The sequence below is a fragment of the Blennius ocellaris genome (genome assembly GCF_963422515.1).
Source record: "Blennius ocellaris genome assembly, chromosome: 18".
Taxonomy (NCBI): domain Eukaryota; kingdom Metazoa; phylum Chordata; class Actinopteri; order Blenniiformes; family Blenniidae; genus Blennius; species Blennius ocellaris.
In genome coordinates this window covers 3,570,639-3,588,970 of record NC_137667.1, presented here as the reverse complement: position 1 = coordinate 3,588,970, position 18,332 = coordinate 3,570,639, and the positions used below count along the sequence as shown (strand labels likewise).

Genomic DNA, 18,332 nt, shown 5'->3' with positions numbered 1-18,332 from the left:
GATAATGGCATCCACGTTTAAATTGTAAAATGGTGCGAAAACAATTATGGGCCCTATTTTCTGCGATCACTCTTCATCACTGCATCCAGATGCACATTAAAACTCTATTATGTAAAGAAAAAATCCAGATCGTTGGCAGAAATGCTCTTTTCTATAGATATATCAAAACAAACCATCCACCCATTCATCTGTCTGTTCATCAATCCATCCATGACTAGAACTTCTTTTTTTTTTTTTATTGAATTCAGAACTCACCATCCATAATCATCTTCATCGTAATAGAGTCTGAGCGCTAAACTTCCCTTCCATCAGTCCAGAAATGTCACCCAGTTAATACATTTGTTCTTTCCGAACATTTATTACTTCCAAACGACAATAATTGCTTTCATTACTTTCCAAGTGGTGCGAACGCTTGTGTTCCACCATTTTTTGCGACGTGTTCCTATAATCTCATTTAAAATGCCATGTTTTTCAAAAACAGACCGCTGTTATTGTTTTGATTGAATCTAGGCTTCTGGTGTTGTCATTAACATTTTGTCTAGAGCTTCACTTTTACAGACTTGGCTTATTTAGATTACTGAATAAGCTCCCAGCCCTGGCATTTGAAAGTAATTGTTTCACTGTTGATGACAGTATTCAAGTCGTTTTGAAGAAGTGCCGCCTCCCTGCAGGCAGGATATCAGCATAATCAATTTGAAGCTGTTTTCTGATTAAAACAAGAAAAAAAAATAGCCTTTCCTTTTTCCTCGACCTGCATGACAAACTAAACGTCCTTTCATTTGTCTTCAGGACTATTTTGAGACATAAACTCAGCTCGCGAGTCAGAATAACGTCATATATGGAAGAACACTGAAATGCAGGATATACAAATACCAGCAGATCCCGTTTTTTTCATTTTGAGAGCTCATCCACACACTTGCGTCGACAGAACAGCAGCAACGACACGAAGAGGGTTTTTTTTTTTTTGGGGGGGGGGCTTAGTCTTTAATTAGGCTCACACTAAGAAACAGTGAAATTCCAGCATGTTCCATCCCGCTGCTCTCCAAACTCCTTCAGGCCCTCTCAGACTCACCCCAGGCAAATTCAGCTAAGCCTCGGCCCTCTGATCAGCATACATCCACACGCTACTCTACACACACACACACACACCATTCCCTCCCAGCGCCAAAGCTCCCAGTGCGGATTTGCACAATCCCCCCCCAACACGTGCTCACGAGTCGTCTTTGTGCCGTCCTCGGTGGGACCTCGGCGAACGCCCTCCTGCCTATCGCCAATCCATAGCCCTCGCTTAAGGATTCGGTTAATTACAGCTTTCAAGAAGAGCCCTTTACCCCCTCGTCCGTCCCTCCCCCTCCTGCGCCTCATCGATCGCGACTCTTCTTGTTTATTTGTAGATAGGCCGTGTTGGCAGCAGCTTTTTAAGCATCTATCACCGCTGCTCACCCCCCCCCCCTTCCTCCTTCCTCTCATCCACACCTTCAACTAAACCCATTCTTCTATTTTTTTTTTTGATAGCGGATTGGAAACAGATAACAGAGGAGCTGGTGCAGAACCAACCTCTGTGGCTCTGTGGTTAAATCACTGCAAGGAGATGGATTGTGCTTCGGCCGGCCAAATCCCCCCCCCCCCCCCCCCCCCACCCTTCCCTCCCGAGCTTTGAGTCACTGCTGTGTTTTGTCCCCGGCTCAATGTCCTTGGAAACATCGGGCAGAAGTACCAGCAAGACTCCATCAAAAGCTGCTTGGTCAATGTTGGGAGGAGAAGAAGCAGCTGGGAGGAGAAGAATGGGGAGGACGGAGTGGAGGTGAATTGAAGAGAGGGAGGGCATTAATTATAAGGTTGACACGTTCAATAGATGGCCGGAGTCAAACCACCTGCCGGAGGGGATTGGAAAACGGCGGCTCCAAGAGCACCATCCCGATATTGGAACCCCAGTCACAGTGATAAAGACTGTCTCGGTCAGAGAACACGCCATCTATCAGCCGGGGTGTTTGTGTGTGTGTGTGTGTGTGTGTGTGTGGTATCGATGGCAAGAGAAACCTCGAGATGAAAAACTCTATTGTGTATTTGTGCTTAAACGTTAATTTCAGTCATGTATGAAAGGGTGACGAATCACAAAAAAAAAAAACTTTTATCAACCGAGTATCTTATTTCAATGCTCTCTGCTGAAAGGAAGCAACTCATTTTTAGAGATTTCATATTGTTTTTGATTGTTTGTAGATACCATTGTTTGCTGTAAATTCATATAATGGATCCTTCTGTCGTGTTATCACACGTAATATAATGTAACACCGACTGATTCAGCTTGCTCGGTAACGGCAAATCATTAGAAATGAAAACGGGTGAATTTCTCCAGTGTGTTTGTGAGAGTTTTAGAGCTTAATAAGTTACATTTTCCAAACATTTGGAGTGTCCATCCACCCATTTTCTTTATTCATCACGGCACAACAGTTTCGAGGCTGTTGTAGAAACAACAACACGAATTCCTTATCGGATCTTGAAACTATGTGATGTTGTTGTGCTATGCAGAGCAGCGGCCCCACATTTTTTATTATTATTATTATTATTATTATTACGAACTCAAAAATGAAGCTGTGCACCACCATCCAATCATTGGTTTTCAAAAAAACATTAGTGTGAAGCCACTCGCACTCACAGCAGGTTCTATTGCAGTTAAAAGCAATGCATTTTTCCATGTTTGCCCCAGAGTCGTATTGTGGTTTTTGCAAATCTAATTAGAGATCTCCAAGCTGGACCCACAGTCGGGAGCCACTGTAGAACGCCACACATCAATGGTTATTTTTTTCCCCCCAATCCTCCAGCTTTTTCATGAAGCATCTTGACAGTTCTCGTCACAAGCAGCCCCGGGTGACGTCTTCATTTGCAGAGCTTGTCTCTGTCGGAGAAAATTCCGCGCTGAATAAACCAGCTGCGGCGCTGCCACACAGGCCAGAATCCCTATCAAAATGAAGCTATAAATTACAACCTTGTCATCTATCTTCATCGCGTCGCTTTTTCAAGCCAAGGTCCAGCAGATGCATATTGCAAGCGGGCTGTTAATTCCACTGATTCATGAGTCATCAATCTGAAAGCGATGCGTTTTATGAGCAACATGTCCGCCGGCCAGCTTAAGCCCCCCCCAGAAAGGCATCGCACTGATCCTTTACAAGTGCTCAGAGGTCCACCAGAAGGATGAATGCCATTTTTTTTTTTTTCCTAGAGATAGTCCCTTAATTGGTACTCGTGTGGTATACCACTCCCATCTGTCATCACGGGGCTCTTGAGGTGAAAAATCGTTCTTCTGTGGAGAGATGTATATCCAACAATGCACTTCCTCATCCAGCTGTCCATTTTTAAATCTACTTTTTATTTTTTCCCAGCATCGTTGATCCCATTTTACATTGTGTGAAAGGTGAGTTCCACTCAGGACATCAAAGGACATCAAAGGTCAACTGGCCAAATGAGCCAAATGATATCACATTCACATTCTAATTAGAAACACTGATTAGAATTAGAAAATTAGAAACTACAGCACTTCCTTGGCCACATATGTTGGCGTTTCCTCAGATTTTTCCTTTTCTAATCCAGTCTGACAGATCCAGTCACCAGCCTCACTCTATGGCCTAAACTCTGCGCTATTGTTGCCACCGCCACTCAGAGTCACTCAGAGTCAACTCATCAAAGACCTTTCCATTAAACCCCCTCGCCTCCTGCTGCATGAAATAATACCCAGGAGCAGCATCGAGGTTGGAAAAGGTTGCTCACCGGCACACGGGGCCCCCATGGAGCGTTTGGATTCCGATTCCCTTTTGATGAATGTCCATTACCATGTGCTGATTGCCTTCCATATAAAGACCGGTGCTGTTGACTGTGTTCTTTAAGGGCCACTATATGCATGTATCACTCTGAAAATAAGAGGTACCTGTCAAAAGCAGTCGCCTCGTTGATGGCGGGAGAATAGTTTGGCGTGAACAACGGGGCCACGGTGAGTGTTGCTTTAAGTGTTGCTGTGGAATTGAAGTTCTCGAAGGGAGGCACCTGAGGAAACTTCAGAAAAGCACACGCTTGATTGAATTCTTATGTGTGCGTGTGTCAGATTGTGTGACTTAGAGTGAGTGTTCGAGGCGGAGGATCTCAGATCACCGGCGGCGGGGAGGGGCGGCTTGCCGGGGTAATCGGTCCGACGTTGCAGCGCTCCGCGTACGCTGCGTTGGAGAGTCGGATGTTTGGGTTGCCATGACAACCGCAGACACGGCTGCTCTGTCTCCGGAGGACACAGCAAAGCTGTGTTTCTGTAAGCAAATGCAGACAAAAGAGGAGGCACAAAAATAAAAGGGAAAAAAAAAAGGTTATTAGTCACGTTTTTTTTTTTTCTCAAAACAGAACTCTGCATTGTCAGCTTGATGGTTTTCTGCTGTAGGCTGCAGCATTTCTGGTTTGAGTATTTTATTTATTTTTCCATTTGATGTTATTGATATCAAAGGGAAGATTAGCCCCGCTTCGCAGAGATGCTGATTCCTTTTAGCGTCTGTCCGTCCGGCTCTCTAATCCATTTTCTTCAAAGGCAGGTGGGCATCTGAAGCGCAGAGTCTCAAGTTGTTTTATAAATAGGCGCAAAGTGAAATAGAAAAAAAACAGAGCCGGCAAATCAGCAGAGTGGACGATTTGACGATGTCGGCTCAATGGATTGCGGATCGTTCCCTGCCGCGGCGTTGGTTATTTGCATCTGTCACCTCGTATATGAAGTACAACGTGTGAGGAGACTGTGTGCAGAAGTGTCACTTTAACTATCACCTTCCCAGCTGGAAAAGAAGACAAACAGGTGATTGTCTGTCACAAGGCTGCAAGTTAACTTCTGCGTCACCCATCGAAGTAAAAAAAAAAAAAAAAAAAAACTGGCTGATGTCCACAGAGAGTGTTGCCGGGATGATTGAAGTTTTTTTTTTTTTTATAGAGCAAAACGAGCTCACGCGTGTACATGCAAATTCAAGCTGCACATCTGGCTGCTGTAGAGCCGATGTTTGTCTAGACTTTCATGATGGAGGGGAGAAAAAAAAAAATCTACCCGCTGTAATCTCATTCATCAAAATGAGCAACAGCCGACTATTTTTTTTTTTTTTTTTTTATTTCTGCTTCTAAAAATACAATAAAAAAAAAAAAAATTGGTGGATTTAACTTTTTGCTGAGGAGAAAATGCATCTGCCAGCTTTTGCATTTCACCAGTAAAAGCATGAAAATGTATGAGAAGTATTTCTATTGGGTCGATATTGGACATGGATGAAAGACTTTACGCTAAAATGCGTCAATTCCATAGAAGAATGGTTTATTTCTGACTGCGTCTGACCTGTTGGGCTGAATTAAGAGCCACTATAATAAAGAAATCAATGTTATTCAACGCAGGTGCCTGTAGTAAGGATGCACCGATGCCACTTTTTTTTTTTTTTTGAAGGACGTCTCCCTGTCAATTATTCCATTCTGGGTCCGAGTCAAACAAACTGAACTGGAGAAATTAATTTATTGCTGTGTTTCACTGGCATTGTGTAAAAAAACTACAGTACTGACAGCACCGCGTGCCTCGCTGGAAGGTTTTTGGTTTCTATCCAGCCAACATGCTCAGTGGAGTATTAATCATTCTATGGGAAATGAAAGAAAGGAAAACAGAGAAAAGCCTTGAACGGTTTAAAAAAAAAGAAAAGAAAAACATGATTAGATTATTGTTTAAGAAATGATATTGGTCGGAGAATTAAATGTATATATTTACCTTGGTTATAGGAAAAATGCAGGACGAACACAAGTCGACCTTTTCATTTGACCTCGAGAAAAGTTCTCGGTAATCGGTATTTCTTCGGCCCACTCGCGTCCTGACAAGTCGGTGCCTGCATGTGCGGTTAAAAAAAACCCCAAAAACTAAACATTGTACCATCAGTGCTGTAACGCCGTGTCTGAAATCAAAAGTTTTAGGACTTCTCAGACTTGGAAAATCAAAAAAGTTTGTAATACAAAAAAACAAAAAAGTTTAGAATGAGTAAATATGTCCAACTGTGATTTTGAGTCATAAAGGCCTTGGGATAAGATCAGTGTCTGAGGTTGCTTGTGTTGTATTTGTGTGTGAGGCCCTCTCAGTCATTGCAGAGGGGGAGAAAAGGGAGGTGGTGGTGGTGGGCGGGGGGGGGGGGGGGACTTGGCAAAGGCAGGCGGGCTGCACTATCCTCTGGGGGAGATTCAATTATAAATGATGCTTCCACTCGGAGCCATCTTGGAATCCCTTATTCTTTAGGAGATCTTCTCCACCTAATCCTCAGCAGGGTTTGGTGTGGCCTGCCTCTGAAGCGATATGCCTCACGACACGTCGCGCGTCATGCATTATGAACGACGGAGAAGGAGACACTCGTGTCCTAATTTCAACTGAGAGCGCTGTGAGCATCAACGCCGGGGTGCAGGCTGAATGCTAATGGCCCCGCCGCCCGGGTTCCAGTCGGGTCTGCGAGTGTCCCCGCCCCATCCAAATGCCATCTTCGAGAGTTGTGTACATCGTCGGGAGCTCCACCTTCCCTTGCCCGTCTGTCACCTCCTCGTGTTTCATCGTATTAACCCCCCCCCACCCCCCCCACCCTGCCGCCGCCGCCGCCACCATCCTAAAAATTCGACCGGTGGCAACAAGCGGCATTAAAATCATCCGACGGGTCTTCGTTGTAGCCTGGAAATGTGGATCTCAGCTGCAGCTCTCGCCTTCCTCCTCCTCCTCCTCCTCCTCCTCCTCCTCCTCCTCCTCCTCCTCACCCATTTCTTCCCCATCCTCTGAACTCCTCCTCAGACCCCCTTCCCCTCTTCCCCTTCTTCCTCCCACCAGAGAGAATAGGACCTGACATCTCCAGAGAGCCGAGGGGAGGGAAAAAAAAAAAAATCATTTAAAGCCCTTCCTCTCTGTCCGCTCGCCGCTACAACAGAAGAGTGTCAGTAATGCAGCAGGGGAGGAAGGAGAGGGGCAGGTGGTGGTGGTGGTGGTGGGGGTGGGGGGTGGGGGGGGTGAGAGACTGGCTACCCGAGTTCAGCGGTAATGAGAGGGGAGTTGTTATGGCTCACCGTCTGCTGGTGGAGCTCTCCAGTGTGTGTGTGTACCTACGTGTTTTTATTTTATTTTTTTTTGGTACTTTTGTGTACTCACATTCTCAGAGCTACATGAAGCTGAAAGTGAGGATACATGACTGCTTCTTTAATGGCTGCCTCCGACTCCGATCTGCCTGTTCTTCTCTAGCGATCTGAGCGTTGATTTGACAACGCCTGCGAGTCGGGCGCCGTTGTTCCAAAGGCTTCTTTTCTTCAATTCTTTTTATTTTTATTTTTTTTCCTGTTGCTCCAAGAGAGTGTGGGGCGGAAAGGCTTTGGAACATCTCAAAACTCAAACCCCCCCCCCCCCCCCCCCCCCCCCCCCCCCCACACACACACTTCTCCTCCCGCCGTCGCCTCCTAGCGAGGAGTGACTCTGCCTCTCCGCTCTCCCTTGTTTGCCATCACATCTAACCCACTTCCGCCCCGGCGTCGCCACGCAGATGGCAAACCAGGCTGTTAGTCATCGAAATGTGTCAAGCGTGTCCCACCGCCGGTGACGATACGAGAAGTTTTCGCGAATCCTTGTGTGTGATCGGGTTGGGATTTCTTGACTGGTATCGAAGTGCCGAGAGGTTATCGCCAACCACCGGGTGAAGAAAGTGACGAAAGGGCTCTTTTTTCAGTCTTACATAAATCCCTCACATAGGCTAGTGCAGGGGTGTCAAACATGCGGCCCGCCAGAGGATCTAATCCGGCCCGACATGTGTTTTTTTTTATAAAAGTATAAATATGAAAACTGACAGAAGCTGATCTAAAAAAACACTAGATTGGCAAAAATGACATTCAAAACCGCCCTTGGTCAGAATTTATTAATGCGTCTTTCACAATAAAGGTGTCCAATTTAAGTGAAGTGATACTTTAGACACTTAAATTCAAAAAAACTTCCAGATGATGACAAATTGTTTTAATCCTGAATAAAGATATAATATCAAGATACAGGTGACTGAGGGTTTTTTTGTGTGTTGTAACTTTAATATGTATATTTCAGAGTAGACTGGCAAATTCTTGCAGTTACAAAAGGATCAAAAGAAGGAAAGACTTTGACATTTGTCCAGATCTACAGTTTAATATGTTATATTTGACTTGTTGGGCCTCCAGAGGTCAGATCAGGTTGATGTGGCCCCTCAACTGAAATGACTTTGACACCCCTGGACTAGTGATTCCCGACAAGGGGCAGCGGAATAGTTAACATTTAAATATCTGCAATGAACACAAAGGTAAAGTTCCAAAGTCGGCATCAGTCTGCAATGATTCAGTCAAAAAAAAGAATAGAAGGTACCAAACGAGTTACATCAAACGTGGCTTCATACGGCAGAAAGAATTTTGGTTCCCTCAAGAAAATGGTTAAGAAACTCTGATACTCAACTTCCCTAAATAATAGAGAGACTTTTTCAACTTGTTGCGTCTCTCATTATTTTCACTTCTCACCTTGGTTGTCAAAATTAGGGCGACTCAGACGGTTGGAAAATTATATTTAGAGCAAAGCTATATATATATGACTTTGACAAACCCAAACTGTTCTGTACCTTTCTGAAAAAAACTGTCATTTTTTAATCCTAAAATATTGTACTTTATAATTGAAGTAAAAAAAAAAAAAAAAGTGAGTTTGCTGCCTGGAACCGGCCTGAAGCTCCGAGCATGACTCGGGTACTTTTCAGAAAAGGAAAATGAGCTTTGTTTATACCTCGCTGTCATGTACTTTATTGACGGTCTCCATTTTACGGCTTGTTTGTTGCGTGTGCTTTTGTTTTGACAGCGAGCATATCTTATTAATTTTCACTCAGGCGACTGAAGACACCATTCCACTATGTATCGTGCCTAGGTTATTAACTTAGATATACTTCATACAGTGTGAAATAGTTTTTGACCTGTTCCGGGCAGATCGTGTTCATGTTTAGCTTTATTTAGACTCAAACATTCAAAAATATGTGTGGAAAATGACTTTAAAGAACATTGGAAGTGATAGACGTACATTATCTGTACTGCCTGAGCAAAGAAACCAATTGAAACGGGCTGTTATTGTGAGTTAATATGGCTTATTTTGTTGGACAGTTGCTGCCGTGTGGCTTACATCTCGTCAATAAAGGCAACAAGTGCCTTTGCGAACCGTCACATTCAAGCGGGTGCAATTATTTGTCAATTATGGAGCGTTTTGGAAGCCGTGCTCATGCGGCCCGGACGCATTTCACAACATTTCGCGACACGCTGTGACTATGACGGAGAGGGATCCGCGACTCGGCAAATGAACCCGACGGTAGAAATCCTTGTTAGCTGTAGCCTCGCTGTAGCAGCAGCGGGGAGTACGGCTTGTGTTTGTTCGCTCTCCATTGATGCTGCTTGTTTCCTGTCACACGCCCGCCCGCCCGCCCGCCCGCCCTCCCTCCCCACGGGCACCGGCAAACCGGCTCCAACTCGACCGTCAACACGAAATCCCAACCGCACCGCAGCGGCCCTGAGCCTCCGTTTGGCATCGTCGGGGCAACGAGCGGTAGGACGCTTTGGACCTTCTCAATCCCGGTTTATCATCCTGGCTACCGCTCTCCTGCTCTGCAGCCTAAACAACCACAGCAGCAGCAGGCGGAGCAGCTTGAGCCTCCGCTCGCGGTTTGTCGCGTCTGCGAGCGGGGGCGCTCTGGCTCGTAAAGTTAGAATAGGGCTTCCCGACAAATTGTTACACAATGTAGAGTGAGCGGAAATAAGCCCCCGAAGCTGCAAATCGCCGGGGCTGTTTCGCGGCGCCGCTTCGTCGCTTTTTCTCTCATCATCCAAGTTCCGATCTTTAATTTGACAAAAAAAAACAAAACAGACGTAATTGGGAAAATGTGCGGCCATGGCGAAAACCCGTCTCAATTCTTCACGTCGCAGGATTTTGCCGTTCGCCCATAGATCTTAATACAAGCTCTGCACACAGCCTTTTTCCACTTTGCGCCGCTCGGACCGTTCTATCTCCTCTCCCCGGGTTTTTTTTTTTTTTTTTCCCCATTACTCCTGCCTCTCCGTGCGTGAATCCATACAGTGCGGTAATGCTCCAGCTTATTATAATGGAGGGAATCAGACAGTGTAAATCATTCAGGGCTGGCTGTTTCCTTTTTTGCGCAGCCATTCCTCACGGCGCGCCGCCCGTCATCCATCACTGTCGGCATTTTGTTTGCTGTCGCTGATGAGAGATGGGACACGTCGTCCCCATGTGTGGTGACAACGTAGGGACGCACTGCAAGGAGTGGGTGCGTGCTGTGTTAATACACCACGGTCCTGCCACACAATGCTGTGTGTGTGTGTGTGTGGCATTTTAGCCTTTTCCTCTAGACTTGCTTCTGGCAGCTGATTGAAGATAGAGCCGGAGCAAAGAGAGAGAGAGAGTGTCTTCCCCGACTCGATCCCGGAGGGGAGAGGCAACAGTTGGAAATATGAATTATGAAATGATAAGAGGCTGTAAAATGGAGATAAATGCCAGTGATTACGCAGCTCGGTAGCTCACAATTCAATTCTGCTGTTGATGATTCTTCATTGTAGTCGCGTTGAAGGACAGCGGGCCTAATAATTCCCCGTGTATGAAGCGCAGTAGGGGGAGAGTGTTGTAATGATGGACTTCCTTTGAATGTGATTGAGGAGGCAATTACATTTTGCATCTCACTTTCAGGATGTTTTCTTTTCTTTTAAAAAAAAAAAAAAAAAGCTTTGCTTTCTTTTTGCTCGTTCTCCGATGGCAAGAAAATTCGACCACATCAAACCGTGTTTGTCTTCTTCCTCCATCCCCTGGGGTGTCCGTCGCTGCAGAAAGCCCAAGAGATAACAAGGGGACAGACATAAAAGCACATAAACAACACACACACACACACAGCGCAAGGAGAAAGGAGAGGAAGTGTGTGTGCTTGTATGTGTGTGAAATAAAAAAAGTTAAGATGCATACTTGTCTATGCAGATTGCATTTGACTGATTGTGTGTGTGTGCATGCTTCCACACATTGTTTATGGTGTCTATGGTGGGCGGTGCAGCCTTTTCCTTTGCTGTCATCCATAACCACACACACACACACACACACACACACAGACACATCATCCACCATTAAAGAAACGGCAATATAAAGGCTTGACCGTCACCTCTTTGGAGTCTTTGTACAGACAGACTCCGTCTTTTCCTGTAGGTCTGCTCCCTCTAAAGAGAAGGTTTTCATCCCAGCGTGGTGTGAAGTCTGAATACAAGCAATTACCCGGTCATAACGGACACGCGCCAGGGCCGCTGCTTTCACTCTTTTATGGATTTGCATTGTCGCCTTGTAAATGTGTACACGGGCGATACAGAGCGAAGCCACTGAGCACACGTTTCAGTGAATTATTTATGTTAAATGTTTGGGTTTTTTTTTTCACAATCATTTTTAATTGGTGTTTAGGTTGGGAGCTGGAGCCCCGCTGAAATGTGCCACCCTGACTCTTTCCCGATGGCCAAGCGTATTGAGACCAAGTGACCTTCCCTGAAATTCTGGCACTGCGTTGAAACTATTGTTTCTGCCTCTCTATCTCTCTCTCTCTCTCTCTCTCTCTCTCTCTCTCTCTCTCGTCCTCTCTCCTATTTTGTCTCGTTGGGTAAATGTCACGTGGGGGCCTGAAGGACAGGACATAGTTCTGTTTCAGCAGACAGGTGCCCTGACCTTCTGTCTGCCCCCCCCCCCACGCCTCGGGGGACCCCGGTGAAATAGAGGCCAAGGCTTTGACCTAGTCTCTCATCTACAGTTTGTCTCTAAACGGAGGCTCGCTGCTCATGCGATGAATCACAGCACTGGAAAGCACTGCATTGGCTTCACTGTCCATCAGACACCAATGCTTTTTCAAAGTTTTACCAGTGGTGCTTCAAATTGTCCCAGTTTAAGTTTCTCTTTGTCACCTTTCATCTCGGTTATCACTTTTTATATACGCGCAGGTTAGCCGGACGCTATCCCATATTACCCGAGGTAATCGGTCAACTTCACCGCAGTAAATGCAGATACGGTCCATTTTAAACGAGGTAAAGTTGATATTTACTGAGGAACGTACGTACTCACTTTATATTGGTTCAATGTGGACTTGTTCGATTGGACATGAAAGCATTTTTTTTTTTCTTTTGTTGTCGTCGTCCTTCACAGGTGAATATAAGAGAACAAATTTAAGAGGGCACCCTATCTCTCACCCCTTCACTCTTCCCATCAATGGAGCACCCATGTGCTACAATTAGATTCCGGATGGCCTCCCTCCAATGCCCACTGGCCATAAGCAAGATTACATTATTCAGAGAGAGAGATGAAAGTCCCCTCTGATCCATCAAAATAACATCCTGCGCAGTAATCTGTTTGTAGATTTGATTCCTTTGATGATATCTTTCCAAGCGGTTGGCTTTTCACCAGGCATCCAGAACTGTGAGCGCCTCGTGTGCGAATCGAACACATCATCTCTCCCGCGCGGCGCGGTTTAATGTTCCAGCCTTGCGAGCGACAATGGCGATAACTCATCAACGCGAGTTCTGACGAAGAACGCCGAGAACGACCAGTAGCTACGTCTGGAAAATAGTTTGCTGTAATTAAAAAAAGTGGAGAAATAAAGGTGACGGAAAATGTTGTGAAGCTGAAATGAATGGGGACTTTGAAGTGAAGTGTACGAACTGAAATTGCTTTTTTTTTTTTCCCTTTTTGCTTCTATGCAGCCGCCTGGAACTTGCATCCGAATGTTTGTTTTTTTTCCCGCGGATACTAAGCAAAGTCGAGGTTTATAAGCCCATCACGGCGGCACACTTTGTTGCGAGAGAATTCCTTTTAAAAGCTTGTTCTTGTTAATGAATCCGCATTATTTCCCAAACATTGCGAGGCATCGCTTTAATTGTTGCACAACTTTTAATTAGATGAGCATTTTCGGGGGGGGGGGGGGGGGGGGGAACACTAATGTGGACGGCTCATGCTAATGTACAGTACACTCCTGCTGCTGAACGGCCTTGTTGATTTTTAATTTGGTTTAATGAAGCAAAAGTTTTCAGTTTAAATTTTTTTTTTTTAGTTCTTTTGTTTTTGGTATAACTAAAATTTCCCCTGACCTTGGTATTCAGCCTTTAGATTTTTTTCTTTTAGGACCTCAGAAATCTTCCGTGATGATGATGATGATGTCACACTCGGTGGTCGTACACGCAGCGAATCGCTACGCGGCGGACTCCCTGTGCGTTTCAGCGTGCGGCCCGGGCCCGACAGGCTGCCGGGGAAACGTGTTCCCTTCGATCTCGGTGTTCTCTGTCTCGTCTGTACTTGTGCAGATAATCACCCACTTGTGTGATCGTATGTGAGAAGGCATCATGTTTTGAGCACGCGTGTTTGCGCACAGCTCGTACCGGGCATCGCGGTGTGCTTTTGTGCCTCTGTCGGCCTGTCTGCTTATGTGTGTGTGTGTGTGTGTGTGTGTGTTAAGTCGCTTGCTCGCACTTCTCCCTGTGTGTGTGTTGTGTGTGTGTTTCATAGCGAACATTGTCTTCTTGAAACACTAAGCAAATCTCCTCAATGTGATAATTGGCTCCCGGGGTGCTTGTATCTTTGCTGCTCATCATCGTCATCCCCTCCAGAAAAGAAAAAAAAAAAAAAAAAAAAAAAGAAGAAGTGTGTGTTAGATGAGATAGGCAAAGTTTGCTCGTTTGCAGGGAGAAGTGATCCCAAGTCTGCCTCAACTATTTTGGCAAGAAGAAACTTTGAGGCAGTGAGACAGCGGGGGGGGGGGGGGGGGGGCAGATCCGGTGCAACCTGGCTGCAGGCTGCGATCTGTCGCCTCCGCGGTGTCGGGGGGGGGGGGGGGGCTCGTTCCCGATGACGCAACGCCGCGGATGACAGGGCGAACGGTCGGCTCCAGTCTCTGCAATGTCACCGAAAGCAACCGGGTGACTCGGTTAGGAGGTTTAAAAAAAAAAAAAAACACCGGCGTCTCTCAGGGCGGCATCTGTGTTAAAAACCATCCATTTGTGGTTATTAGTCACAAGAAGTGAAAGCATTGTTCGAGGCTCGGAACGCTTCATTTGGCCGCCGTATTTTTCATCTCGCATAAACGACCTTAACTGGTGGTGTGCGACGCCGACACCTGAGCTGCGTAAAAAAATGCAGACCGGTTTGTGCGCCCGAAGGCAAATAGAGACGCTCATCTGGTCAGCCGGAGTCTCTCGCCCTCTCTCTCTCTCTCTCTCTCTCTCTCTCTCTCTCTCCCTCGGTCCCTCACTTCCATATGTTCGCGACGTCTCCAGGGTATTTTAGACCAGGGAGCAGATTGCTGGCTGCCTCGTAGGGGGAAGCGCAGCGAGACAGCTGGGCACCCATCACACAGCCCGGCAGATGTTCAGGTGACTTGGAGAGGAAGCGAATGGAAAAGAGGAATGTCAAGGGGGGGGGGAGGTGTTGTGGTGAGACAGGAAAAGCTGAAGGGTTGGTGGAGGCAGAGCAAAAAAAATAAATAAATAATAAAATGGATATATATTGATGCTAGAACTCAGGGAATTCATTAGCGGACCCCCCATCAAGCCGCGTCGAGTGCTTTGCGTACTCCCTGGGCCACAGTAAGTCTGATTTGGCTCCCGTATTGATTTTACCCGCTCGTGGATCTGCTGTAGGTCTAATGCCTTTGATCTCTCGATTATCTTTGCCTAAAAATTGGACGGGACGGCTAAGCGGCTCAAGGCTTCGGTGCTTTCATTCCCGAGGCTCCCCGAGAGAACATTTAAGAAGTTGGAATGAATCCGACCCCCCCCCCCCCCGCCACACAAAAGCGAAAACTTTCCGTTTCTGTCTGTTCTACGCGACGGTAAATATGGAAATTGGGAGTTTTTTTTTTTTTTTACAGATTCCGTGGCTCGGGGCCAAGCTTGATCTAGTCACAGAGACATTTTCTGCACTTGTGGTAGATGTAAAGAAAGTTTCTCTTGTACGAAGACGCCGTCATTCCATAACCCATTTGTCAAATGGAGGCGTTTCCAAAGCTCACACACCACCTTCCTCTCCTCTCCTGTGCCAACCTTTGTTCTTTGGTTGCAGGTCTCATATATAATACATGAGGATTGGGACACTTATCCGATTCTGGCCATACCGGCTGCTATTCCCAGGAAAGGGCCTATATTTAAGAGCCGGATAGGTCATAGATGGCACCGTGGGAGCCACTGACACCTCCCCAAAAGGTGGCAGTGGCTGAATAACATTATACTCCCGAAATAGAGCCTGACACAATTACCACAGCGACGGTGGCGAGGCAGCTGCGAAGGAATTACAGTCGCGGGAAACTCTAATAGGAGTATTTTGAATCCGCTTTTGTCAGCGACGTGCCTTGTTTGTGACAACACCGTGCTCCCCCGTGTCTAGTTAGACAATGTTTGTACATAACCGACGTGAACTTCTTCTCGACAACAAGTCTTAATTCCCCCCTCCCCCTTGTCTCATTCTGGCAGCTGGCACCACATACATCTTCGGGAAGGGCGGAGGCCTGATCACGTACACGTGGCCCAACAATGAGAGGCCGAGCACGCGGACGGACCGGCTGGCGGTGGGCTTCAGCACGACCATCAAAGACGGCATCCTCGTCCGCATCGACAGCGCCCCTCGCCTGGGAGACTACATCATGCTCCACATTGTAAGTAATACCAATATTCTTCTTTTTTTTTTTTTCTCCTCGCTGCCCATAAGCAGTCGGGGCTTTTCTGTTTGGACCACCAACCTCTGAATCGCTCCGTTCCTTGTGGCAATCTTGAGGCCATACTTGTCCCGCCGTGCTCCGGCCTGAATTATACAGACAACGCAAGGAAAGAAAAAGATATAGACGGCTCGCCCCCCCCCATACTCTCATGTGTGAGCTCGCCCCCCCCCCCCATCTCCAGAACAACCCAACTTCTCTACTACAGTCAACCAAACTCTCGGCATGAATAATGAATGCGCCGCTCCGTACGCATGCATGTTGAAGGGGCGTGATAGAAGCGAGTTAAAATTCCCGGCCGGTCGACTGTGCATCCATGCGGCATCTTAATAATTTCACACCGCGACCTTGCGTGCGACTCGTTTACATAAGCATTAAGTATTTACATAATCATCAACAGCAGCTCGGTGAATGCGGGGCGTCAAGTCGGAGGTATGTAGATGCGATTTTTTTTTTTTTTTGGAAGCATGACTTGCTGCTGGTTGCCGTTCAATTAAGAAAAAAACCACTAAAAATGAGGGGGGGTGATGATGATGAGGAGGAGCTACGGTTTCGAAAGCAGATTGAAAGTCTTTTTCTTCTTAAAGAGCTCCCCTCATCTCCTGAGTGCCGGCCATGTGGTGCAGGGAAGCAGCCATCTGCTGTGCAGAGATGAGGGCCAACAACGAGCCGCTCGGAGCTGCATTTACAGTACACAGGGAGGGAAGTGTAGGTTGGTGCGCGGCGGTGTGTTCAGAGGGGCAAAGCGATATAGATGTATGATGTGTGATGTGGGAAACCGCCCCCCCCCCCCCGCGCGTTCCTTAGCGACTGAGCGATGGCACGGAGCCTTCCGAAGGAAAGGCAATGCATTTTTAATTTTTTTTTTTTTTTTTTTTGCTATTTAAGATCTCACACCACGGCTAGCCAAACGGGGGTACCGCCGGTGATTTCGAGCGGTGGGTCTTTCCGTTCCTCTCGCCTCACACGCTAAATGAATTTATTAATAGGAAAGCAGGAAGAAGAAGGGAAAAAAAAATTCATTCAGAGAAGCAGCATGTCCTGAACACAATGTGGCTGCTGCCTGGCTAGTGTCGCAATGGTCGTATTTGAAATGATTATTTTTTGACAGCCCAGAGTATGCGAACAAAGCGGATTTCATTTAATATTCACAATGATTTTAGCCTTAAACCATAAAATACCTGGCGACAATGAATGCACAGCCATACTCTGCCTCTTCAACAATTACACTGCTATAACCCAAAAGGAAAGTTGGACTCGCTTTTTGCCGCAGGTTACGAATAAATAATTAATTAGACCTTGAGTTTGGTGGATTTGGTTACTTCTGGAGGAAAATATACAACCGTCTGGTTTGGATGAAGCCCCACTGTTAGATTCTGTCCTCTGCAGTCGGGTGAATCTTAGACGGAGCCACGGCACCTTGGGGGTGTTGTCTAATTTGCAGCTGAAACAACTCTGCGGTCTCCGGGAGACGTATGTGGCGGCGAGGCCGTGAAATGAGCGGCGATCTCGCGGCACTTGAAATGCCATGAGATAATAATTCCTAATGACAGGCATCAGGTCTCCGCTGTCAGCATCCTGTGTTCCGTAATGAATCCCAAAGAAAAGGTTAAAGGCATTACGCCTGTCGATTCGGGATATATGTCGAGCCAAAGGTCTCATCAGGCCCACGGCCATTACTTTAGCCTTTGCAATTATTGGGTCTCTACTGGAGAATCTGTGCACTTAAGTCAATGGTTGCACACTTTTAACATTTGAAAAAGTCCAGTTTCTGACACCGACAGAAAAGGGAAGTGACCGCAGCTCCGCGCTGCGTGTTGGATTCGCCGTCGAGTCCTTCGCTGACCTTCGGCGCCTCGTAGTCGCCCCTCAGAATCAGCGTTTTCCTAAACACCCTGAGCACACAGTGCGGCGGAGGAACCCGAGACGCGAGACACAATCACGTCTACCCCCCCCCAATCGCTTTTTTTTGCTTTCTTCATTATCTCCTCTCCGTGATTAGCTCACGGCTTGTTTGGCAATCACGAATTAAAATGCTGATTGTGGTGTTTACATTTTAACTGCTAAGAACAACTTCGCAATCCGAGGGGGTAATTTGGGGCTAATTTGCCGAGGTGGGCGCAACGTTTCGCCGTCGCCGAAATCTCATTTGCGAGCTCGCTCGATTTGAATGCAGAGGGCGGAACGGGGGTGGGGGGAGGGTGTTGGGGAGGGGGAGGGGCACTTCTCAGCGTGTAGTCAAAAAAGAAGAAGGAAATAGCAACCTGGGCCCCTATAAAGAGCTGGAAGCTGTCATATTTTCGCACGAGGAGTCAAAAGGGGGAACTTATGGTGGCGTAGTGTAAATCCCTGACAGAAGAGCTCTAAGCCATGGGCGAGAGACGTTCTGGTCGTGAGTCACACGAGTGTCTCACCGGGGACTTGTGCATGGCTGCAGGTGAAAGATTACCCAAAGACGCGACTCACAAACGCAACCGGGACAGAAAAACAATCCCTCTCACTCTCACGCCGTGCGACATTGTTTACGGGCGGCAGTGAGGGTACGCGTCC

At 46.7% G+C, this 18,332-nt stretch overlaps 1 protein-coding gene across 1 annotated transcript in view; it reads left to right on the top strand.

The window, feature by feature from the left end:
- The window catches only part of nrxn3b (neurexin 3b), a gene marked incomplete at both ends in the record, with an annotated part of 330,758 nt that overhangs the window by 236,073 nt on the left and 76,353 nt on the right, over window positions 1–18,332 (top strand). The window contains 1 exon segment of the mRNA XM_080514353.1: window positions 15,541–15,722. Within this exon segment, the coding sequence (XP_080370479.1) occupies window positions 15,541–15,722 (182 nt within the window).